Source organism: Phocoena phocoena, chromosome 1 (genome assembly GCF_963924675.1).
Source record: "Phocoena phocoena chromosome 1, mPhoPho1.1, whole genome shotgun sequence".
NCBI classification, from domain to species: Eukaryota; Metazoa; Chordata; class Mammalia; order Artiodactyla; family Phocoenidae; genus Phocoena; species Phocoena phocoena.
This window is the reverse complement of record NC_089219.1, coordinates 9,940,735-9,967,185: the sequence shown is the minus strand read 5'-3', so window position 1 is coordinate 9,967,185 and position 26,451 is coordinate 9,940,735. Positions and strand designations below refer to the sequence as shown.

General features: G+C 44.3%; 2 protein-coding genes across 2 annotated transcripts; both read right to left on the bottom strand.

The window, feature by feature from the left end:
• Nucleotides 1–238: 238 nt before the first annotated feature.
• On the bottom strand, nucleotides 239–3,144 carry LOC136118482 (PRAME family member 12-like). Its single transcript, XM_065871759.1, has 3 exons — nucleotides 2,858–3,144; nucleotides 1,834–2,406; nucleotides 239–812 (listed from the first exon to the last, which is right to left on the bottom strand). Exons 1-3 carry the CDS (start codon nucleotides 3,142–3,144, stop codon nucleotides 239–241), a joined length of 1,434 nt encoding a protein of 477 aa, XP_065727831.1.
• A 19,549-nt stretch (nucleotides 3,145–22,693) lies between these two features.
• LOC136118374 (melanoma antigen preferentially expressed in tumors-like) lies at nucleotides 22,694–25,987 on the bottom strand. The gene is made up of 3 exons (XM_065871685.1): nucleotides 25,701–25,987; nucleotides 24,695–25,267; nucleotides 22,694–23,282 (listed from the first exon to the last, which is right to left on the bottom strand). Exons 1-3 carry the CDS (start codon nucleotides 25,985–25,987, stop codon nucleotides 22,694–22,696), a joined length of 1,449 nt encoding a protein of 482 aa, XP_065727757.1.
• Nucleotides 25,988–26,451: the final 464 nt, after the last annotated feature.

The window sequence follows — 26,451 nt, the reverse complement described above, 5'->3', positions numbered from 1 at the left end:
CAAAATTCAAAAAGAGTCATGTACCAAAATGTTCATTGCAGCTCTATTTACAATAGCCCGGAGATGAAAACAACCTAAGTCCCCTTCAATCTTGTACCCCTGCTGGGTCACCTTTCCTTTTCACATTCACGCTGAGCAGATGCCTGAAACCATAGGTCTGTGTTCTCTTCACAATGCACCTATTTCCTAGGTTTCAGTTTCCAGTGCCCAGAAGAAAGCTTTTCATAGAGGCAACCAACTAGGGAGGGACAAAACAGCAGTATATAATGGTCTTCTCATGACAGAATATCTCATTGCCCGAGCGAGGACAGGGGCTAGAGCTGATCCAGATGGTCCTGGGCCTTCCTAAGTTCCTCATAATCTCAATCAGCTCAGCCTGAAGCTGGGCAAGTCGCCCCGGGTGTAGAATTCTCTGAGAGCTGTAACTCTCCCTTGGGGCAGGATACAGCTCTAGAATTAAACTGGGCAGTCCATCAGTATGACGCAGCAGCTTCTCCATGATGGCCATGGAGAGGAGGTTCCCACAAATGCTGAAGGTCCTGAGCTGGGAGCAGTGGCTCAGGGCAGGCAGGATGGCCTCAAGTTGACAGTCCATGATTCCACACAGATTTAAGTCCAGTTCCTGGAGCGTGGCTGCAACTTTCTCCAGCAGAACTTGGAGGAGCTCAGGACTAAAGCCAGTCAGAGGGACACCACTCAGATCCAGGCCCTTTAGCTGACGGATGTTCAGGCACTGGGACAGATGTTTCAAGTCTGATTCTGTAATCAGACAGTGAGTTATTGCGAGGTTCTCCAAGGGAGTCTTCAGGCACCTGGGAGAGAAACTGAGGAATTAGGTCTTGGAAACTGGGATGGAATGTGACCTCAAAGTGGGAGATAAGTGATTTACCCAAGGCCAAGGTCATTTTGACCATCTGATAACAATCAATACCCAGAAGGCCCAATCTCATTTTAGCCTGACTCCTGTCATCTTCTTTGTTCGGCTGAGATAAGTACACAGAATCTTGAAAGCTCTCTCTCCTCATCAGTCAAGCAGGGTACAACATACTGCACTTCCTTTTGCGGATGAACGAAAATAGTGGAATTCACTAGAACATGCTCAGAGGAGAGCCTGGCACAGAGTCTCAATCAAGAGTGGGCATCACTGAATTTTCACATTTAGAGTTGAAACAAACAAAAACTACTCTCAAATCAGGGTGCTTTTAGCTCACTACTTGAGCCCCAGGTGCCCATATCTCTGGGCCAGATGAGGCTGGAGGGAGACATGCACAGAGAACCAACCTGGACAAGATCCCACATCATCAACTGGGGTTTCCAGTCTGCAGGGGCTCAGTTACATCCCTGCATCATCTGCAAACCACCTTCCACTTTTAATTTTGCTTTTGGCTCCCCATTCCTTACCACCAGAAGCATGCATTTCTCGTATATTAATTACCTAATCTGGGGCACAAGCAACATTTTACAGATGGGGAATTTGAGACAGGCTCACTGTGGTCACAAAACGGTTGAGCGCGGAGTTCCTCTAGAAATACTCAGGTCTGAGGTTCTTTCCCCTCTTCAGTGCCCTCTTACCTGTTTTTTTTTTTTTAAGTCACCTGAACAAAGACATCTCTTCCTGAGAAAGAAATCACAAACACTGATACATCTGAACCCTCCAATCTATAGCTTCCTAGCATTGTGTCCCTTTCCAGAGCCTCTATCGCACTTTGTCCCTCTACCTTGATTTGTGTGGTTATGTGATGCCACACTTCAAGGTAGAGCAACAAAGGAAACAATGCATGTGACGTTCTAGTTTTGTGTTCTCTGTTACTCGTTCAGTGGTGCCATCCTCACCTGAGCATCTTGTCCAGGCGACCTTGGAGGAAGGAGGGAGATTCCATACGGAGATCCCGGAGGTGGTGCAGCCTGAGGAACTGAGAGGTAATTTGGACAACGTGCTGCTGTTCCTGCTCGTCAAGTGCAGAGACGTGGATGTTGGAGAGAAGGAGTCTCCGCACGTTACCCATCTGGCCCAGGAGAGGAGCAAACACGGCCAGGGTGGACAGATGCCAGGTGGAGTTCACTTGCACCTCCTGGATACAGTCCAGCTGTACCATGCTCAGGACCTTCATAATATTTTCCACGGACATTGAAAGTATCTTCAGCTTCTTACAGCACAGGTGTATGGAAGCTTTTCTCTTCTCCACCCACTGCCTGAGGTAGATAAAGAATTCATCCATGGTCCCTTCATTGAGGCAAAGTTCTATAAACACCTCCAAGGGAGCCAAGGGCTGCTCTGTCCTTGACCTGTCCTCAGCCACTGGTGCCATTGATGAGCTTGAGGACACACGGACATTGGATCCAGACCACGTGCTCCAGAAGTCCTGGCCAGTATTCCTTAAATCCAGCACCCGCAGTTTGCACCTCCTGTGGGGGAAACAGCAGATTGGCAGGGATGGTTTAAGATCCACACTGAATGAAACCACAGTCTCAGAATTTAGGCAACACTCCCTTCCCACGTGTGCTTTTACTTCACGTTCCTGACGTCACCTGCTGCCTTGTCCTCTTCTTCCCTCTCTGCCTTTCTTTCCTCCAACTCCTTTCCCACTTCCATTCTTTCTGGTTTTCTACTTCTAGTACCTTTAATCATCACTAGAAGGCTGTGGGGGCATGTTCTTTCAGGCTCCCCTGCATCTCAGGCACTCCTACACTTCCAGAAGGCATTTCCCGAAGTGAGCTCAGCAATGGCCAAGGCCTCTGAGCTTCTTCCTTGGCATCATCAGAAGCCTCTGGTCCATCCCTTGGCTATCTACTCTTATGACACGAGCTGTCTCTTCAACAATGTCTAGGACCCTACCAGCCTACCTGGCAGACTCACCGGGGGCAATCCTTCTGGGCAAGCAGGACATCAAGCCCATCCAACACTGCTTGTAAGGTCCCCACATGAGGCATCTCCATCAGGCCTCCCAGAGGCAGGCGGACAAAGGGCCAGGCTTGCACCATGGCCTTCAGGGTCTCGCTGTGTCTCCCATGGAAGGCCTCCATGAACAGTGGTGGGAAGAACTCTGTTGGTAGATCCCCCAGAGGAGCAAAGGCCAAGGCCTCATCCCTCAGCAGGCTCATCCCCACCAGGTCCAGGAGTCTGGGTGGATTCCAGACACTCATTCTGATCTTTTCCAAAAGAAAACCTGTGGAAGCCATCAGAGAACAAGACATCCTTTTCATGCCAAGCATAAGCAAGCCTCCATTGTCTCCCCACCCTTCAGAGGGATTTAGCGCAGTGGTAGAAGTGCCTCAGTTTTCCCCAATTCCACTCTAGGTTCAGCGGGCACAGAGCCATAACTCTTTCCCTACTAGCAGCAGAACAAGTATCTCACAAGTACCGAGGAAAAGGAAAGGCAACCACTAGTCCATCCATTTCCACCCACTGCTTTGCTTAATTCATGTCCCAGTGGTAAGTGTGTACCATGAGCCTTAACAATGTCCCTTATCTTCCTCGGGGGAAAACTTTCAGAGCATCACTCAGGGCCCCAAGACTATGGGAATAGGAGCATCGTGTGGTCCAGAACAGCCTCCATCCTCAATTCCCACAGTTCACTTGGCTGAGGAAGATGAAGGAGACACCCCTAACACGAATGCTATTTGCACAAAGTAAATATTTTAAACGCCAAGAAATAAAATTCCAAAGAGATACTTTTCATTAAAAAGAGTATCTGTTTGGTTAAGACATTTAAAAATAATATAAACCAGGCTTCCCTGGTGGCGCAGTGGTTGAGAGTCCGCCTGCCGATGCAGGGGACACGGGTTCGTGCCCTGGTCCGGGAGGATCCCACATGTCGCAGTGCGGCTGGGCCCGTGAGCCATGGCCGCTGAGCCTGCGCGTCCGGAGCCTGTGCTCCACGACGGGAGAGGCCACAACGGTGAGAGGCCCGCGTACCGCCAAAAAAAAAAAAAATATCCGTTTGGTTAAGACATTTAAAAATAATATAAACCAAAACACAAATCAAAGTATTTGGGATTAAGGCAAAATTACACTTAGAGGTAAAACCAAAATCTTAAACCAGTTTATCTGAAAAGAAATAAGAAACCTTCCATACCAAGCTACATGCCACCATTCAAGACACAGAGATCATGGGTAAGATGAGGGTGTCCTTTGCTGAGGTATGTAACTGACCAGCTCTGATGATATTGGCAAGGTGGTGCTAGGACCTCAGACTCCTCGGAAAATCCAGGAGGTGACTGGATTCTGCATCTCTTCTTTGGTACGTGAAGATTTTATATACCTTTCTAATCACAACTTCCTTCTTTCCAACTACTAACTTCCAATCAGAAAGCATACCTGATTAGATTCCAGACTGTCCATCAGGTTAATCCTGATGGGATCTTTGTCTATCTCAGGAGGAATGGATTGAGTCAGGTATTCATTCAGGAAAGAGAAAGAATGAAGGAGGGGTATTGGAGTCAAAGGCACGTTCCTTGATTCACTCCACAAATATTCACTGGGTTTGACCAATACCAATAGTTATACCTGTGGGTATGAGACAGGGAAGGGGCTATTGATTTGTGATATTGGATAGGAAAAACCAAAATTTAAAGCATCAGTGTTGGGGGATCTTTGGCCACATCACAATTATCAAAATGTCCCAGAATAAAAACAGCTTCATGAGGACAGTGGTGGTGTTCCCGACGGAAACACAATAAATCCATCCCTGTATCAAGTGTCACTTAGGTGTTACGTCGGAAACATGGGAGACCATGAATTTATTCGGGCAGCAAGGGAAGTTCTTTTGGGGATGTGGTTGGTTTTCCAGCCTTATGTCAAGGCTTCTCTGAAGGAGGTCAGGTCAAAATCACAGTGAGAAGGGTGGGGCTGGGCAGCATGGAGCTGGGCATTCTTAAAGGGACCATGTGAATGAGCCAAACAGTGGAAAACATAGTTGTTGTTTTTGGTTTTTCCCCTGAGAAGGGAGAAGATTTAAAGGCTATTCTCTGGGTGGAGTTTAGAAATTAAAAGGGAGTGGCTAAGAGGAGGCAGTGTCATCTCTGACGGTGTTTCCTCCCAGAAAGATGGTGTCAGCACAGCAAACAGGCATGAAAAGGTTAATCTGAGAATGTGAGAAGAGGGAGAGGCTGGGAGCCCTGGGAAGTCAGGCATTTCCAAGACTGAGACCCACTGAGAGTGGGCACTGTGGGCTGTTTGGGAACTTGGAACCAGGGGGAGACATGAACGTGGTCAGTCACAAATAACCCTGTCATCCAGGGGCAGCCGCTAAGAAGAGATGTTTTCCTTTAGGTTTTTTCCCTACAGAGGATAATTCCCAGATGGCAAATAGCCCCACCCATTTTCCAGGGGTCTTGGAAGCTGAACTATAGTCCCATTGTCCCCTTTCCAAGTATATTTTGATAATTACTGTTTTGTAAAGCTTAACTAAGTTCAGCACAGATTCTGATCAAGGTAATAGCAATGGGCACAGAAATAAAATTCTGTTTTTCTCTTCATATTAAGCACTGTTCACAAATACCAACACCTCTTCCAAACAAAATTCAGAAGCTGTATTTGGTGTTTAAGGATCTGCCACGTTCAGGTATGAGTTCCACCCCAGCTACAGCACACAGAGATTCTTTTGAAGTTTCAGGACACAAAGAAAGCTGGACCTTCTCTCCACCCCCAGAATTTTCCATGTCTCCCACCCCCCATTCAATACAGTGCCCAAACAATTCTTGTATACCACTGGCTGCCAAGGCAAGGATTATTTGAGATTGTTCTCCATCTTGGTATCTTTCCTGAAGATTCTTTTCACCATATTTCTACCATGGGTATAAATGGCTTTTACATAAAACTGGGCTAAACCAAATTGTACTCAATAGACTTTTAACTCCCAGGCCATCAAGCACCTTTACTAATGAGTTGCAGTATAGTGAGATTTGCAACAAGAGTAATCATAACCACCTCTGTTTATTGAACACAAACTGGGTGAGCACTGGTGCTGACGCTTTTTATCCACTAGTTCAGATAAGCTTCACAGAGAATCTAGAGGTCACTGCTATTTCTCTGCATTTTTAACCTGGTGGATTGGGGTTTTACTCAGTAGAGGAATCTGCCCACTGCCATGCAGTGAATAACTCGTAGATTCCCTTTGTTGATGGGATCAGAAGGAACCAAGGAACCCTGAGTTGTCAAACAACCTAAATTTTGGAGAGGACTGACTGAGAGACTTCACTCGAATGTTAGTGGAAATGGGGAAAGTGCAGTGTCTCAGGTGGGGATGTTTCTATGGGTTTGCAGCTTCCATGAGATCCAAAAAGACCACTGTTTTATTTATTTTTTTGCGGTACGCGGGCCTCTCACTGTTGTGGCCTCTCCTGTTGCGGAGCACAGGCTCCGGACGCGCAAGCGCTGAGCGGCCATGGCTCACGGGTCCAGCCCCTCCGCGGCATGTGGGATCTTCCCGGACCTGGGCACGAACCCACGTCCCCTGCATCGGCAGGCGGACTCTCAACCACTGCGCCACCAGGGAGGCCCAAGGCCATTGTTTTAAAGTGGCAGGTTGTAACTAATTCTCTGAAGAAAACTCCAGGGATGAAATGGAAAGGTCCAAAGTGGGCAGACTCGAAGTTGAGCCTCTCTGGGATATTTGGGAATTTGCAGGATACTGGGAAGGAGCTTTCTTGCCTGAGCAGTAATCAACTGTGGGAACTGTGTCAGAGAAAACCAGAGACAGACACAGGTTTATACGGTAAAGGCGAATTTCATTCAGGATTATTGCAACAGAGGAAAAGATACACCAGTATGGAACTGGTCTCCATTCACAATACAATGAAGACATTTGGGGATTCACAACCAACAAGCAGGGGGTTCTGTGGCTGGAGAATTACTATGAGGAGACCTCAGCTCTGGGGGAAATCTGGCTAAACCAGTGTAACAGGATTCCTACCGAAGGCTGTCCAGGGTGATCAGACACCAAGAGTGGGGAGTCAGGAATTTGGATCAGATATTATTGGAATATCAGGTATCAAAATTGTGGATTCTTCTAAAACTGACTAATCAGGGTTCTTCCTAAAGCTGGATTTTACAAGGATGTGCACAGATGGGCCTAGCAGAAGGTCAGGAGACTGACTTAGAGTTTTCAAGTGTACATGCCAGTTGAGGGGATCGTGTTGGAGCCATGGGTGCATTGTGCAAATCCTGATGTAGTGAAGAGCTTGGCCAACTTGAGAACAGGAAGAAAGCCACTGAGGCTGGGCAAAGAGGTGCAGGCAGTTCAGGAAGGATCCATCGGAAGATTTTCATGATCTTATTAATTCTTTCCCTACTGGTGAAGAAAGTTAGGGGAAGATAGTTTTATTCTTATATTGTTATTTATTCTGGTACACACCATCCAAGCACACCTGGTATGGTCTGAGTGGTGAGGGTTAGCACAGGGTGATACAGCCACACTCTGTCTATTCCTTCTCAGTTGGTTCTTTTAAGTTTATACAGCTAAATCAGCCCTAAGTGCAAATATTTGCTCTTCTCTTTTCCATTGTAAAAGCCTTGACTCTTTTCTTTTTTCAGTTTTCTTTTGGCATATTTTCCTGTAAGATTTTTTCCAGCTTTATTGAGATATGATTGACCTCTTTTCAGTGTACAACATAGTGATCTGATATGTGTATACACTGGGAAATTATCACCACAATAAACTTAGTTATCATCCATCACTTCACGTAGTTAAAATTTTTTCCTGTGGTGAGAACTTTAAAGATCTACTCTCCTAGCATTTTTTTTCAAGTACACAATACAGAATTGTTAACTTTTGTCACTGTGCTATACATTACATCCCTATGACACATTTATTTATTTATTTATTTTTTCTGTACGCGGGCCTCTCACTGTTGTGACCTCTCCCATTGCGGAGCACAGGCTCCAGACGCGCAGGCTCAGCGGCCATGGCTCACGGACCCAGCTGCTCCACGGCATGTGGGATCTTCCCGGACCGGGGCACGAACCCGTGTCCCCTGCATCGGCAGGCGGACTCTCAACCACTGCGCCACCAGGGAAGCCCGACACATTTATTTTATAACTAGAAGTTTGTACCTTTTGACCGCCTTTATTCATTTCCCCATAAATCTTTCTTTGACTTGTTTCACTTAACATAATGCCCTAATGATCTGTCCATATTGTTGAAAATGGCAGGATTTTCTTCTTTTTTATGGTTTTAATTCTGAATAATATTCATATATATACATATATGAATATATATGTATTATATATATATTCACATTTTCTTCATCATTCATTGATGGACCCTTAGGTTGTTTCCCTTTCTTGACTATTGTAAATAATGCTGCAGAGAGCTTAGGGCTGCAGATATCTTTTTGAGAAAGTGATTTCATTATCTTCATATATATACCCAGAACTGAAATTGCTGGATCTTATGGTACCTCCATACTGTTTTCCACATTGTCTGCACATTCTTGCATTCCCAGCACAGTGGCTACACAAGGGCTCCTTTTTCTTCACACCCTCACGTCACTCATTATCTCTTGTCTTCTTGATAACAGCCATTCTAAAAGGTGTGAGGTGATATCTCCTTGTGGTTGTGATTTGCGTTTCCCTGATTAGTGATGCTGAGCATCTTTTCAAGTACCTGTTGGCCATCCATCTGCATGTCTTCTTGGCAAGAGTGAAGTCAGCAATGGACAGTCCCCTGCAAATAGGTAGAGTGTAGAGAAATACAGGATACAGGTCAACCAGAAGTGTGTTTTTTCTGTAGGATACGGCAAACCAGGTGGAGAACTTGGGGTCTGGGGTGGGGGGTAGTTCCCCTGGAGGCCTCTCAACAGTGGGGCTCAAGAGACTCAGTTCCATCCCCTGGCTTCAAGCCAGCCCGGGAGTACCTGAACGGCTCATCTGTTCTGCCCTTTCATTATCGTGCTTTACCCTTGGAACACACACTGCCTCCTGGAATGTCACCAAAAAAGCAAATCAACAAAAGTCGCAAGTGTCTTGGGAAGTAAATGCTGTCCCCTGAACTAATGAATAGAAGCACAAGACCTCATCTCTATAACTGGAATTTCCTCCCAAGCATCCCTGGTTCTCACTGTGCACGCTCACTGAGGCTGCCTCAGAACTCTTCCCATCCCTGTTCTCAGGACACAGGTCTTCAGATCTTGCAAAATCAGGCACATGGGGAGGGTTGCAACGTTGTCCTCAGGGCTGTCTCAAATCCCCAAACTCCCATCCCCCGTTCCTGTTACCATCACTGACCTTCTGTGTAATATTCTGATAAGGAAGGAGGTGACTCAGTCCAAGACACAGAAAGTTCCTTGATAACTGACCTGGACACAGTCCAGTGTCCTCTCCTGCACAGACATGGGTGCTGGTCTGATGGGAGGCCCTGGAGAAGAGCTATAGGCCCATCCTGAGGCCAACGGCATTCTTGTTCCAGCTCCATTTCCGTAACCCAGAGAGTAGGGCCATCCCAGAGGGGACTCAGTTAGACTTTCCTCTCTGTCTGATGCTCTTGGTCTTCTCCTAAGCTTTTGCTCTTCCAAGTCTTTTCCCAAATCTACTATCCTGTCCTCTCTCACCTTTCTTCCTCCAGGCCTCACCCCTTGTCCAGCAGTCTAGATGATCTTGCATCTCCAGCCACCAGGGGACACTGTGGGCCCAGAATTGGCTGCAGTGCAGGGTTCCAGGAGGGAGGCGAGAGAGATTGCATGACCTTGAACTAGGGGGCAGCCAGGGAGTGGAGGCTGGGGTGATGGGGGGAGACTGCCCAGGCAGGGGCTTGTTAGGGGACCCTGGAATTTTGTAAGTAGGGTTGTGACATAACCTGATGGGTGTTTCCCAGCCCCCCTGGCTACTGTTGGTTAGTGTTCTGGGGGAGTTAGCAAGGAAGCAGGGATGCCAGAAAGAGACCCTTGGTGGCTCCTGGCGGCAGATCCTGGCTTGCACTTTAGGTACCTTGGGGACAACTTCAGGGATACTTGGAGGCAGAATCAACAGCACTTCGCTCTCAGAGTGAAGGTGGGGCATGAGGGTAAAACAGGGATTGAGGGACCTCCTAGAGCCTTGTGGTGACTTCTTAAAATTGGGAGGAATGGGAAAGGAGCAGGTATGAAAAAAAGGTAAAGAGTCCGCTGGGCCATGTTATTCTTCAGATGATTATGAAAAAAGATGAAGTACAGAGTAACACCTGAAATAAATATATATATATATATATATATATATATATATATATATATATATACACACACACACATACATACATATATAATCATATATATTCTTATTCAAGAGCTATTTGCAAATGCCTCCCATGGACTTTATATTTATACATGGTGTTGCAGTACTGTGGGGTGCAAAGGGGATTATAGGCCCTGCAGTTTCAAAGCCAGGCTCCTGACTAAGGTCAATCTCTGGCCCAGAAAAACAAAGTCATGTGGTTTCTTTTCTGTTGTCTTCAGTGTCACTGTGGGTCAGGTCAGAATGCTATGCCGGGCATTTCTTTCTCCATAGTAGAGGCTGCAGGGTGGCACTCCAGAAGCCAAATGTATCCTACAGACATGTTTTAACAAATAAGATTTGTGGCCAGAGGTTAAAAATCAAGTTTTGTATCATAATTTACTCCCCAATATCCCTTGAAGAAAAAAATCTTAAAAGAAAAATGTAGCATCACTGAACCCACATCCCTAAGTGGTATCACTGGGCATGAACTGCGAGGCAGCTTACCAGATGTGGGGACCCGTGCCCTCCAGGTCTCCATGGTCCCTGCCTGCAATCCTTCACTCACCCCCTGCCTGGTCCTGGGTTCTGTGGGGTTTGTGTCTCATGTAGGAAGATGGCCAGGCAATTTGCCCTGAGACTGGGAGAGAAGGAAACTCTTCACCCACTCCTGCGGTGGACAAAGGGTGGGAAGACCCCAAAGTGGGATTTGGGGACCTGGGCTACAGAAACTGCATGTATCCAAGTTGTTCCTACTCCAGTGACTATGGGAACCTTAGTTCAAGAAAAAAAAAAAAGAAATCTAGCACAAAATCCAGATTCAGGAGTATATCTGGAAACTCCAGTGAACTGGGGACCTCAGAGACGGTTTCTTTTCAGACAAAGAACCGGAGGCCCAGAGCATGAAATGTGCCAGCAAGAAATGTCTGACCAGAACTGGGACCTCGGAGTGAGCCCCACAGGGTTTGCTGGTCAACACGGCTATGCCTTCAAATTCATGGATGAATTTTCTGAGCATTGGCGCACCCGAGTTCACCAACAGCACCCCAGATGTTTGCCAAGAAGAAACAGAAAATCTCTGGGGGCAGGGGGCAATCAGGTGTTGACTTATTTTCGCATCTGCTCCCATGAGTTAGCGCCAATCAGACAGACCCTGATCCTGAAGCCATAACCACCTGCAAATTGGTGTCAAATTGGCCACCAGGGGGCTTGTGTCAGCCAATGGGCTGAACTCTAGGGGGTGGCCCAGGCTTGGCTCCTAAGGTGCTGGGTTCCACAGTCAAACCAGCACATCTTGGCAGAGGGACCAGCTGGCAGGTTACTGGACGCTGCTGCAGAGCCGGGTCATTCCCTGGGGCCTGGCTACTTATGCCTGTGGTCTTTGAATGTCAAGAAACAGCTGCTGCCATTTTTGGAGGATTTATTCGGCAACAAGTTCTGGGCTCAGTGTTTGTATCTGAGTTAGAGATCATCATGGTACCCATTCAATAGCGGAAGACATAGATTCAGAGAAGGACAGAAACTTCTTCAAGGACACACACCAGTAAGTGTTAAAACTGGAATTCTGGGGCTTCCCTGGTGGCGCAGTGGTTGAGAGTCCGCCTGCCAATGCACGGTACACGGGTTCGTGCCCCGGTCCGGGAAGATCCCACATGCCGCGGAGCGGCTGGGCCCGTGAGCCATGGCCACTGAGCCTGCGCATCCGGAGCCTGTGCTCCGCAACGGGAGAGGCCACAACAGTGAGAGGCCCGTGTACCGCAAAAAAAAAAAGAAAACTGGAATTCTGTCCCGTCTGTTTGTCAGTGCTCTTGAATATTGCACTCTGCTGCCCAGATACTGGCAATGCACTGCTCACTTTAACATTTGTAATAAAATTTTCAGTCATTTGACTCCTACCTTGCTGGAAGACCTGAGAGAGAATCTGGTCCAGATATTTACTACCTTGTTTTAACTGCAGAATCTATTATTCCAAAGAAATTGCACAGATTAAAAAAATAAAAGTAGAGCAGTTCAGCCCATGGATACAAGTACTGGAGGATGAGATGAAGTCATGTGAGGATTTTCTTTTCTTCCTTCTTGCTTTTTTTTTTTAATGGAAGATAGTGGAGAGCCTGCCATAAGTTGATGACATTGATCTAAGATAGGATAAAATGAATAATTTAGAGAGATGGAGAAAACATTGAGAAACCAAAGAGAAGCTTTCCTGAGCGTAAGGATTTTTGTAGTATATGGTTGGTAAATAACAACAAGAACAAAAATGGAACAAACTAAATTTACACAAACAGGCAAAGGGTTAAACTGTGGACCATTCATTTTTATGGAATACAATATGCAAGTTAATACGAATAAGGACAGAGTTTTAAGACCTACCCTTAAGTGAAGAAAGCAAGATGATCAAAATCACACTAAGACATCTTCTCTATAAGGGAAGACAAACCAGATATTTCTACATGCACGTATAAATGTATAGAAAGTCAGAGAGAAGTCTGGAAAGTACACTAAACTTTGCCCTCTGGAAAGGGGCCTGAGGAGCAAGTTCAGTGGAGATGCCTGCTCTATCTGTACTATTGGAATGTTGTACATTGAGAATGTGTCCTGTATTGCTTTGGGCAAAACAAAAAAAAAGTATGGGTCTTCCCTGGTGGTGCAGTCGTTGAGAGTCTGCCTGCCAGTGCAGGGGACATGGGTTCGAGCCCTGGTCTGGGAAAATCCCACATGCCGCGGAGCAACTAGGCCCGTGAGCCACAACTACTGAGCCTGCACGTCTGGAGCCTGTGCTCTGCAACAAGAGCGGCCGAGGTAGTGAGAGGCCCGTGCACCGCGATGAAGAGTGGCCCCCGCTTGCCGCAACTAGAGAAAGCCCTCGCACAGAAACGAAGACCCAACACAACCAAAAATAAATAAATAAATTTTTAAAAAGTATGGAAAACAAAACTTTTCTTTCATGTCCATTTACATGTACAAATATATAGACTACAATTGCTATTTCTTCCATATCAACTTATCTACGTTATTGGTAGCCAGAAAATGTTGATTTTGCACAAATCTGCATTTCAGTGAAAAGTATCATTTGGCTATAAACTGATGTTAAAGATTTCCACACACCATGCAGTTCAGGCTTTGTGTTCAGCTGTACTACCACAGTGTGAGAGACACAGTACCTGCCCTTTATGGGACAATCTCTAACAGGTGAGATTGTCAAGGTAAATAATTGTAATACACACCCTAATCATACAATCCAGCAATCTCACTCCCTGGTAGCTACCCAAATGAGTTTAAACCTTATGTCCACAACAAATGTGCACACAGATGCTTATAACAGCTTTATTCATAATTGCCAAAACTTGGAAGCAACTAAGATGTCCTTCAGTAGGTAAATGAACAAATAAACCGCACTATTCAGACAATGGTATGTTATCAAACCATGAAAATACTTGGAGGAAACTTAAATTTGTATTAATAATTCAAAGAAGCCTATCTGAAAAGGCTACATATTGTATGATTCCAACTATGTGACATTGTGGAAAAGACCAATCTCTGGGGACAGCAAAAGAGATCAGTGGTTGCCAGGGAATGGGGGAGAGGGAGGGATGAAAAAGAGCAAATAGGACTTTTATGGCAGTGAAACTCCTCTCTACGATATCATAATGATGGATATATGTCATTATATGAGAGCCAAAACCCATAGAAACTACACTGCCAAGAGTGAACCTTAATGTAAACTATGGACTTTGGGTGATAATGATGTGTCAATGTAGGTTCATCAGTGTAACCCATGTACCAACCTGGTGAAGGAAGTTTATAGTCCTGAAGGCTGTACACGTGGTGGGGTAGGAGTTAAATGGGAGCTCTTTGTACTTTCTGCTCATTTTCAAGATGAACCTAAAACTGCCCCAAGAAATAAAGTCTACTGTAAAAAAATATAACTGTAAACTTTCCAGCCCTAAAATTTTATTATTCTAAATTTTTTTAAAGAAGAAACCATTCTTGTTCATTAATGTTTAAAATCAGTTTTAAAGTCTCATTTGTTTAGAGGCTCCAAATCAAGTTAAACTTTTCCTAAAAGTAAACATTCATTCTTTAAAAGTATTAAATTTACATTATAATTTTTTTCTTAACATTTTTATTGGAGTATAATTTCTTTACAATGATGTGTTAGTTTCTGCTGTATAACAGAGCGAATCAGCTATATGTATACATATATCCCCATATCTCCTCCCTCTTGCGTCTCCCTCCCACCCTCCCTATCCCACCCCTCTAGGTGGTCACAAAGCACCGAGCTGATCTCCCTGTGCTATGCAGCTTCTTCCCACCAGCTATCTATTTTACATTTGGTAGTGTATATATGTCCATGCCACTCTCTCACTTCGTCCCAGCTTACCCTTCCCCCTCCCCGTGTCCTCAAGTCCATTCTCTAGTACGTCTGGGTCTTTATTCCCGTCTTGCCCCTAGGCTCTTCATGACTGTTTTTTTTTAGATTCCATGTATATGTGTTAGCATATGGTATTTGTTTTTCTCTTTCTGACTTACTTCACTCTGCATGACAGACTCTAGATCCAACCACCTCACTACAAATAACTCAGTTTCATTTCTTTTTATGGCTGAGTAATGTTCCATTGTATATATGTGCTACATCTTCTTTATTTTTTTTTAACATCTTTATTGGAGTATAATTGCTTTACAATGGTGTGTTAGTTTCTGCTTTACAACAAAGTGAATCAGTTATACATATACATGTGTTCCCATATCTCTTCCCTCTTTCATCTCCCTCCCTCCCACCCTCCCTATCCCACCCCTCTAGGTGGTCACAAAACACCTAGCTGATCTCCCTGTGCCATGTGGTTGCTTCCCACTAGCTATCCACCCTACGTTTGATAATGTATATATGTCCATGCCAATCTCTCACTTTGTTACAGCTTACCCTTCCCCCTCCCCATATCCTCAAGTCCATGCTCTAGTAGGTCTGTGTCTTTATTCCCGTTCTACCCCTAGACTCTTCATGACATTTATTTTTCTTATATTCCATATATATGTGTTAGCATACGGTATTTGTCTTTCTCTTTCTGACTTACTTCACTCTGTATGACAGACTCTAGGTCTATCCACCTCACTACAAATAACTCAATTTCGTTTCTTTTTATAGCTGAGTAATATTCCATTGTATATATGTGCCAAATCTTCTTTATCTAGTCACTTGTCAATGGACACTTAGGTTGCTTCCATGTCCTGGCTATTGTAAATAGAGCTGCAATGAACATTTTGGTACATGACTCTTTTCGAATTATGGTTTGCTCAAGGTATATGCCCAGTAGTGAGATTGCTGGGTCATATGGTAGTTCTGTTTTTAGTTTTTTAAGGAATCTCCATAATGCTCTCCATAGTGGCTGTATCAGTTTACATTCCCACCAACAGTACAAGAGGGTTCCCTTTTATCCACACCCTCTCCAGCATTTATCATTTCTAGATTTTTTGATGATGGCCATTCTGACCAGTGTGATATGATATCACATTGACATTTTGATTTGCATTTCTCTAATGATTAATGATGTTGAGCATTCTTTCATGTGTTTGTTGGCAATCTGTATATCTTCTTTGGAGAAATGCCTATTTATGTCTTCTGCCCATTTTTGGATTGGGTTATTTGGTTTTTTTGATATTGAGCTGCATGAGCTGTTTGTAAATTTTGGAGATTAATCCTTTGTCAGTTGCTTCATTTGCAAATACTTTCTCCCATTCTGAAGGTTGCCTTTTCGTCTTGTTTATTGTTTCCTTTGCTGTGTAAAAGCTTTTAAGTTTCATTAGGTCCCATTTGTTTATTTTTGTTTTTATTTCCATTTCCCTAGGAGCTGGGTCAAAAAGAATCTTGCTGTGATTTATGTCATAGAGTGTTCTGCCTATGTTTTCTCTGAGTTTGATAGTGTCTGGCTTTACATTTAGGTCTTTAATCCATTTTGAGTTTATTATTGTGTAGGGAGTGTTCTAATTTCATTCTTTTACATGAAGCTGTCCAGTTTGCCCAGCACCACGTATTGTATATTTTTTTCTCCATTGTATATTCTTGCCTCCTTTATCAAGACACATATTAATCAAAGTATCAAAAATTAAATACAAAGAAAAAGTATTAAAAGCAACAAGGGAAAAACAACAAATAACATACAAGGGAATCCCCATAAGGTTAACAGCTGATCTTTTCAGCAGAAACTCTGCAAGCCAGAAGGGAGTGGCAGGACATATTTAAAGTGATGAAAGGGAAAAATCTACAGCCAAGATTACTCTACCCAGCAAGGATCTCATTCAGATCTCACAGAAAAATTAAAACCTTTACAGACAAACAAAACCTAAGAGGATTCAGCACAACCAAACCAGCTTTACAACAAATGCTAAAGGAACTTCTCTAGGCAGGAAGCACCAGAGAAGGGAAAGACCTACAATAACAAACCCAAAACAATTAAGAAAATGGTCATAGGAACATACATATCAATAATTACCTTAAATGTAAATGGATTAAATGCTCCAACCAAAAGACTAGACTGGCTGAATGGATACAAAAACAAGACCCATATATATGCTCTCTACCAGAGACCCACTTCAGACCTAGGGACACATACAGACTGAAAGTGAGGGGACGGAAAAAGATATTCCATGCAAATGGAAACCAAAAGAAAGCTGGAGTAGCAATTCTCATATCAGACAAAATAGACTTTAAAACAAAGACTATTAGAAGAGACAAAGAAGGACACTACGTAATGATCAAGGGATCAATCCAAGAAGAAGATATAACAATTGTAAATATTTATGCATCCAATATAGGAGCACCTCAATACATAAGGCTAATACTAACAGCCATAAAAGGGGAAATTGACAGTAACACAATCACAGTAGGGGACTTTAACACCCCACTTTCTCCAATGGGCAGATCATCCAAAATAAAAATAATAAAGAAACACAAGCTTTAAATGATACATTAAACAAGATGGACTTAATTGATGTTTATAGGACATTCCATCCAAAAACAACAGAATACACTTTCTTCTCAAGTGCTCATGGAACATTCTCCAGGATAGATCATATCTTGGGTCACAAATCAAGCCTTGGTAAATTTCAGAAAATTGAAATCATATCAAGTACCTTTTCCGACCACAATGCTATGGGACTAAATATCAATTACAGGGGGAAAAAACTGTATAAAATACAAACACATGGAGGCTAAACAATACACTACTAAATAACCAAGAGATCACTGAAGAAATGAGAGAGGAAACAGCAAAAGCAGTTCTAAGAGGGAATTTTAGAGCAACACAATCCTACCTCAAGAAACAAGAAACATCTGAAATAAACAACCTAACCTTACACCTAAAGCAATTAGAGAAAGAAGAACAAAAATAAAACACCAAAGTTAGCAAAAGAAAAGAAACCATAAAGATCAGATCAGAAATAAATGAAAAAGAAATGAAGGAAACGATAGCAAAGATCAATAAAACTAAAAGCTGGTTCTTTGAGAAGATAAACAAAATTGATAAACCATTAGCCAGACTCACCAAGAAATAAAGGGAGAAGACTCACATCAACAGATTTAGAAATGAAAAAGGAGAAGTAACAACTGACACTGCAAAAATACAAAGGATCATGAGAGATTACTACAAGCAACTCTATGCCAATAAAATGGACAACCTGGAAGAAATGGACAAATTCTTAGAAATGCACAACCTTCAGAGACTGAACCAGGAAGAAGTAGAAAATATGAACAGACCAATCACAAACACTGAAATTGAGACTGTGATTAAAAATCTTCCAACAAACAAAAGCCCAGGACCAGATGGCTTCACAGGCGAATTCTATCAAACATTTAGAGAAGAGCTAACACCTATCCTTCTCATACTCTTCCAAAATATAGCAGAGGGAGGAACACTCCCAAACTCATTCTACGAGGCCACCATCACCCTGTTACCAAAACCAAAGATGTCACAAAAAATGAAAACTACAGGCCAATATCACTGATGAACATAGATGCAAAAGTCCTCAACAAAATACTAACAAACACAATCCAACAGCACATTAAAAGGATCATACACCATGATCAAGTGGGGTTTATCCCAGGAATGCAAGGATTCTTCACTATATCAATGTGATACAGCATATTAACAAATTGAAGGAGAAAACCCATATGATCATCTCAATAGATGCAGAGAAAGCTTTCAACAAAATTCAACACCCATTTATGATAAAAACCCTCCAGATAGTAGGCATAGAGGGAACTTACCTCAACATGATAAAGGCCATATATGACAAACCCACAGCCAACATCGTCCTCAATGGTGAAAAACTGAAACCATTTCCACTAAGATCAGAAACAAGACAAGGTTGCCCACTCTCACCACTCTTATTCAACATAGTTTTGGAAGTTTTAGCCACAACACTCAGAGAAGAAAAAGAAATAAAAGGATTCCAAATCAGAAAAGAAGAAGTAAAGCTGTCACTGTTTGCAGGATACTATACATAGAGAATCCTAAAGATGCTACCAGAAAACTACTAGAGCTAATCAATGAATTTGGGAAAGTAACAAGATACAAAATTAATGCACAGAAATCTCTTGCATTCCTATACACTAATGATGAAAAATCTGAAAGTGAAATTAAGAAAACACTCTCACTTACCACTGCAACAAAAAGAATAAAATACCTAGGAATAAACCTACCTAAGGAGACAAAAGACCTGTATGCAGAAAATTATAAGACACTGTTGAAAGAAATTAAAGATGATACAAATAGATGGAGAGATACACCATGCTCTTAGATTGGAAGAATCAACATTGTGAAAATGACTCTACTACCCAAAGCAATCTACAGACTTAATGCAATCCCTTTCAAATTACTACTGGCATTTTTCACAGAACTAGAATTAAAAAATTCACAATTTGTATGGAAACACAAAAGACCCCAAATAGAAAAAGCAATCTTGAGAAAGCAAAACAGAGCTAGAGGAATCAGGCTCCCTGACACCAGACTATACTACAAAGCTACAGTAATCAAGATAGTATGGTACTGTCACAAAAACAGAAATATATATCAATGGAACAGGATAGAAAGCCCAGAGATAAACCCATGCACATATGGTCACCGTATCTTTGATAAAGGATACTTTATAATTTTTAAGGAACATTTATATCTTTATTATTTATAGAAATCACAGTGCAGTTATTTACTCAACTAGGATTTACATAATATAAGATTGATAGGGACAGAGTAAAGGGACAAAGTAGGTAATTAAATAGTTAATCCCACTAGGGGATTAAGTAAAAAAAATATATGGGAACCCCTGTAAGTTAATGATCACTTAAGAAAACAGGTTTGCTTGACCACAAAACCAAGCAGGCATGCTTAGCAACAAAACCATGCAACAGAAACATGAGACATGCCCCCAAACAATAAAAAAATGGTGGCATGAGACCCACATCCTTCCCAATGAGCTCAGAATGTTAATGGCCCCTAGGACATGCTCTCTACCCACATGAAAAACAATAATTTATGGAAAGGTGGCATTTCAAAGTGAAAGACCCTCATTGTACTGAGACCTAAAATAATTTTTCCATAGTACCATGACAGTCCAGGCTTGACCACGTAGGGACAAGAAAACTCCCCTGTCCAACTTGGAGGAGGAGCTGATGATGGAGGCATGACATCTACTTAAGAATGAAGAAGAAGGTGGTCTTTTCTTCCTCCCCACTTTTCCTTTGATTATTAAACTGTAGCCCACTAAGTTCTCCAGGGCAGCACCCTGTTGCCCAACCACTTGTATGCCTCACAAGCATCCTATTTTAATAAATCACTTCTTATCTATCACTTTGCCTCTCACTGAATTCTTTCTGCATGGAGGACATAAAGGACCCAAGCTCTTCAGAGCCCCCCAAAATGCCACATAGCGGTTTCAAGATTTTTTTAAATACTGAATTATATAGTTCTGCTTGCAAAACTAATTTATATCTTCTGGTCTGGTCTACCAGTAGGTGCCTAAAAGTTCTGAGGCTCAGAATGTCTACCTAATAATCACTAGAGATGAATCCAATCTCTTCTCTGTCCCCCTCTCTGCACTGGCTGCTAAAGCACCCTTGGTGAATCAGGATTCTTTGGTGCCACGGGTATAAGCTGAGTCCCACTTCACACCCTGGATTCTGCTCTCCTTGAGGTTGTCAGGAATAGAGGGTAAACTAGAGGATGAAGATAGTGGGTGTGTCCACCAGGAGGAAAAAACAAGGGAAAGACCCTATTGCTGAGCTCTTACTGCATGTCAGGTCCTGTGCCAGGCCACCAACTAACATAGTCTCTTTGATTCGTGCTGAAATCCTGTAACTTGAGTGTGTGCCATTATCTTCATGTTACAGGGAAAATGAGGCCCTTGTCTAAAGTCCTCCCACCCTTTTATCCTATTCCTCCCCCGAGCCAATAACACCAGTCTTTGATTTTGTAACGAGGAGTCTTCATATGGGTGCCTTTTGTTTAGGGCGACTGTGGTGGTTAATTTTGAGTCACCTTGTTGAAGGAATGCCCAGATATCTGGTAAAACAATAATTCTGGGTGTGTCTGGGAGGGTGTTTCTGGAAGAGATAAGCATATTAATCCATAGACTGAGGGAAGAGATCTGCCTTCACCAGTGTAGGTGGGCATAATCCTATCCTTTGGGGGCCTGAATGGAACAAGAAATCCAATTCTCACCTTCTCTCTCTTCTTGTCCATGAACATTGAAGCTTGTAGCTCTAGAGCCTTCATACTCCGAACTTACACCAGGGGTCCTCTGGTTCTCAGGCCTTCAGCCTCAGACTTGGAATAACACTGTCAGTTCCACCATTTTTCAGCCTTAAACTTTGGTCTGGGTTATACCATCAGCTTTGCTGGTTGTCTAGCTTACAGACAGCAGACTGTAGGACTTCTCAGCCTCTGGAACCACGTAAGCCCATTCCCATAATAACTCCCCTCTAATACATAACTATATATACAGCTGACACTGGAAACATGGGTTTGAACTGCTTGGGCCCACTTACATGAAGATATCTTTCAATAGTAAATATAGCACTAAACCATCTGAAGTTGGTTGAATCCAAGGACATGAAACTGATGAGTTGTATGAGGTACATAACAGGTATTTGATATATATCCTGATATGCTGATGTCAAAACATTCTATGCCAGTTTTCCATAACAGGGAGAGTCAGGAGGTACTAAGAGAATATAGTCAATCTCTAATTGACATGAACTAGTCCCCCCAAATGGTATAATTTTTTTTTTAGAAGATGTTGGGGGTAAGAGTTTATTAATTAATTTATTTATTTTTGCTGTGTTGGGTCTTCGTTTCTGTGCGAGGGCTTTCTCTAGTTGTGGCAAGCGGGGGCCACTCTTCATCGCGGTGTGTGGGCCTCTCACTATCGTGGCCTCTCTTGCTGCAGAGCACAGGCTCCAGACGCGCAGGCTCAGTAGTTGTGGCTCACGGGCCTAGTTGCTCCGCGGCATTTGGGATCCTCCCAGACCAGGGCTCGAGCCCGTGTCCCCTGCATTGGCAGGCAGATCCTCAACCACTGCGCCACCAGGGAAGCCCAAATGGTATAATTTTTAACACACTATAAAAATACTAAAAACATGTTACATGCCTTCATGGTTTTAAAATTTTGCTAAAAGGAATTTGGATGTCTATACTGACCACAGCTAGATTAATTCACGAAGGACCACTAAGCACCCATGACAGGCATGGGTTGGTGAGGACCAGAGGCTCAGCTTAGATGTATAGATACACCTTCCAGAACCATGGGCATTGCCTTGTGTAGTGAAGCTTTTTCCCAGCACATACAAAGACCAGAAACTCAGACTAAAGAACCCACCAGGAGAACTGTGAGGACTGCTCATGTCCAGGATCATGGCCCGAGCCAGCAGTGAGGACCCTGCCAAGAACTCTTCATGCTATTGGCTCATTGGCCACTGAGTATGTTCCCCTTGTTGTGTGTATTAACCCACTGAACAGCCACAGAAATAAGCAATGCGGTAAGAGATGCCCCAGATAGAATAAAGAATTTGCGGGAAGGGTAAGGTTTCAGATTATAGACAACTCAGTGCCTTTTTTTTTTTTTAACCAGTAACTGAAGATGACTGAGGTATAAACTGCAAAAACAGAATAATACATCATGGGAGGCAACAGTCGGTTTACACTGGGGTCTCTTTATTTCTGACCATTTATTTACAGCCATCCACCCAGGGATAACTCCCACATGTGTATCTCAAGCCTGAACTTCCTTCCAGAAATTTAGATCAATATTTCAGACTCTATAAACACATATTCCTGAATGTCCCATCAGCTACCTGAGTCAAGATTTCCCCCTGCAATCCTGCACCCTCGCTGGATCACCTTTCCTTTCCCCATTCACATTGATCAGATGTTGGAAACCATGGGTCAGTTTTCCCTTCAGGATGCACCTTTGCCTAGATTTCAGGGTCCAGGTGCTCAGAAGAAAGTTTTTGATAGAGAACTAGGCAGAATACCAACTAGGCAGGGTATTGTAGCTGTATACAACAGGCTCGGGATGATAGAATGTGTTTTCTCCACAGTAAGGACAGGGGCTGGAGCTAATCCAGATGGTCCTGGGACGTCCTAAGTCTCTAAGAATCTTCAACAGCCCAGCCTGAAGCTGGAGAAGCCTCTCTGGGTGGAAATCTCCCTGAGGGCTGTAACTCTCCCGAGGGGCAGGATACAGCTCTTGACTTAAACTGAGCAGCCCGGAGGTGTGTCGCAGCAGCTTCTCCATGACGGCCATGGAGAGGAGGTTCCCACACATGCTGAAGGTCCTGAGCTGGGAACAGCGGCTCAGGGCAGGCAGGATGGCCTCAAGTTGGGGGTCCATGATCCCACACAGATCTAAGTCCAGGTCCTGGAGTGTGGCTGTAACCTTCTCCAGCAGAACCTGGAGGAGCTCAGGACTAAAGCTGGTCAGAGTGACGCCACTCAGATACAGGCCTTTTAGCTGACTGATGTTCGGACACTGGGACAGATGTGTCACGTCTGATTCTGTAAACGGGCAGTTGGTTATTGAGAGGTTGTCCAAGGGGGTCTTCAGGCAGCTGGAGAGAAACCAATGAATTAGGTCTTGAAAACTGGAGTGGCAGGTGAACTCCAGGTGAGAGAAAAGCCCAAGGTCAAGGTTGTTCTGACCATCAGATAAAGGTCAATACCCAGAATACCCAATCTTATTTTAGCCTGAGTCCTTTCATCTTCCTTGTGTGACTGGGTCAAGTTCACAGAATCTTGAAAGCTCCCTTTCCTCATCTGTCAAGCAGAATAAAATTTACTCTACTTCCTTATGAGGATGAATGAAGATTATGGCGTGGACTAAAACATGCTCAGAAGAGAGTCTTACACAGAGTTTCAATCAAGTGGCACCACTGAATTTTAATATTGGGAGACACGAAAAAAAATGCTTTCAACTCAGGTTCCTTCAGTCCATGCTTAGGCCCCTAGCACCTATATCTCAGCCAAGTGAGAGTCCTGGGTGATAAGCATAGAAAACCAACCTGTACAAGTTCCCAAATCATCAACTGTGATTTTCCAGTCTACAGGGGCTCACTTACACCCCTGCATCACCTGCAAATCACCTACCCCCCTTTTTTTTTTTTTTTTTTTTTGCGGTACGCGGGCCTCTCACTGTTGTGGCCTCTCGCGTTGCGGAGCACAGGCTCCCGACGCGCAGGCTCAGCGGCCATGGCTCATGTGCCCAACCGCTCCACGGCATGTGGGATCTTCCTGGACCGGGGCACGAACCCGTGTCCCCTGCATCGGCAGGCGGACTCTCAACCACTGTGCCACCAGGGAAGCCCACCTACCCCCTTTTATAATCCTTTTGGCTCCAGCTCCTTAACCATCCTCTCCAGAATCAAGCTTTTCCCATATGTTAATTACCTTATCTGGAGCACAACACAACTTTTGCTGAAATGAATTTGAGACAGGCTCACTGTGGTCACTAAACGGGTGAGCACAGAGCTTCTCTTTAAAAATGTTCAGGTCAGCTTACATATTTTACTAGGTCATCTGATTAAAGACAGATATCTCAAGGCAGAAATCACAAAATCTCCATTGATAGATCTGAGTGGTCTAATCTGTACCATGGTGTCCTTTTCCAGAGCCTCTCTGCCAGTTTAGCCCTCTACCTTGATTTGTGTGGTTATGTTATACCACACTTCAAGATAGAGCAGCTGGGGCTTCCCTGGTGGCGCAGTGGTTGAGGGTCCGCCTGCCGATGCAGGGGACGTGGGTTCGTGCCCTGGTCTGGGAAGATCCCACATGCCGCAGAGCGGCTGGACCCATGAGCCATGGCCGCTGAGCCTGCACGTCCGGAGGCTGTGCTCCACAACGGGAGAGGCCGCAACAGTGAGAGGCCCGCGTACCGCAAAAAAAATAATAATAATATAGCAGCAAAGGAGACAATGCATTCACATTCTATTGTTTATTGTTATTCAGCCAGTGTGGCCAGACTTACCTGAGCATTTGGTCCAGGCAGCCTTCAAGGAAGGAGGGAGATTCCATATAGAGATCCCGGAGGTGGTGCAGCCTGAGGAACTGAGAGGTAATTTGGACAACGTGCTGCTGTTCCTGCTCGTCAAGTGCAGAGACGTGGATGTGGGAGAGAAGGAGTCTCCGCACGTTACCCATCTGGCCCAGGAGAGGAGCAAACACGGCCAGGGTGGACAGATGCCAGGTGGAGTTCACTTGCACCTCCTGGATACAGTCCAGTTGCACCCTGCTCAGGACCTCCTTGATGTTTTCTGTGGCCATTGTAATGATCCTCAGCTTCTTACAGCACAGGCGTATGGAACCTTTTCTCTGCTCCACCCACCGGATAAGGTAGATGAGGAATTCATCCAGGTTACTTTCCTTGAGGTGAAGTTCTACAAACACCTCCAACAGAGCTAACGGCTGCTTTGTTCTTGAACTGTCCTCAGCCACTGATGCCATCATTGATCTTGAGTGCACATAGTAATTGGATCCAGACCACATCCTCCAGAAATACTGTCCAGTATTCCTTAAATCCAGAACCCGCAGCTTGCACCTCCTGTGGGGGAAACAGCAGATTGGCAGCGATGGTTTAAGATCCACACTGAATGAAACCACAGTCTCAGCATTTAGACAGCACTCATTTCCCACCTGAGCTTTTACTTCTCATCCCTGACATCACCTGTTGCCTTGCCCTCTTCTTCCCTCTCCGCCTCACCTTCCTCCATCTTGTTTCCCCTTCCATCCTTCCTGGTTCTCCACTTCTAGTACCTTAAGCATCACTAGAAAGATGTGGGGACGTGTTCCTTCAGGTGCCCTTTCATCTTAGGTACTCCTACATTTCTGGAACTCAGCAATGGCCAAGGTCTCTGAGCCTCTTCATTTGGCATCATCAGAAGCCTCTAGTCCATCAACCGGCCATCCACTCTTATGACACCAGCTGCCTCTCAAGGATGTCTAGGACTCTACCAGGATACCTGGATCAGACTCACCTGGGGCGATCCTGCTGGGCAACTAGGACATCAATACCATCCAACACTGCTTGTAAGGTCCCCCGGTGAGGCGTCTGCATCAGACCCCCCAGAGGCAGGCGGACAAAGGGCCAGGCTTGCACCATGGCCTTCAGGGCCTCACTGTGTCTCCCATAGAAGGCCAAAATGAACAGTGGTGGGAAGAGTTCGGTGGGCAGATACTCCAAAATGGAGATGACCGAGGTCTCATCCCTCAGCAGATCTATTGCTGCTAGGTCCAGGAGTCTGAGTGGGTTCCAGACACTCATGCTGACTCTGCTCCAAAAGGAATCCTGTGAATATTTGCAGGGAATAAGTCATCCTTCTCAAGCCAAACATGAGCAGACCTTCATGTGTCTCCTTACCCTTCAGAGGAACCAATTCAGGGCCAAGGTCACTGCTCCAGCAGCAGTGGAAGAGCCTCTGTTTATCCGAATTCCACCCTGGGCTCTGTTGACACAAAGTCATAGCTCTGCCCCTTCTGGCACCATAAGAAGAGTCTCACAAGTACCATGGAGATGGAAATATCAACCACTAGCCTATCCATTTCCATCCATTTCTTTGCTTAATTATGTCTTGCTGGGAGGTGGGACTCATGAGCCTGAAAGCTGACCCCAATCTTTTTTGGGGGCAAACTCTCAACATCTCTTAATGTCCTAAGACTATGGGAATAGGAGAGCTATGTGGACCAACACAGCCTCCATCTTCAGTTCCCACAGTTAACCTGGCTGGG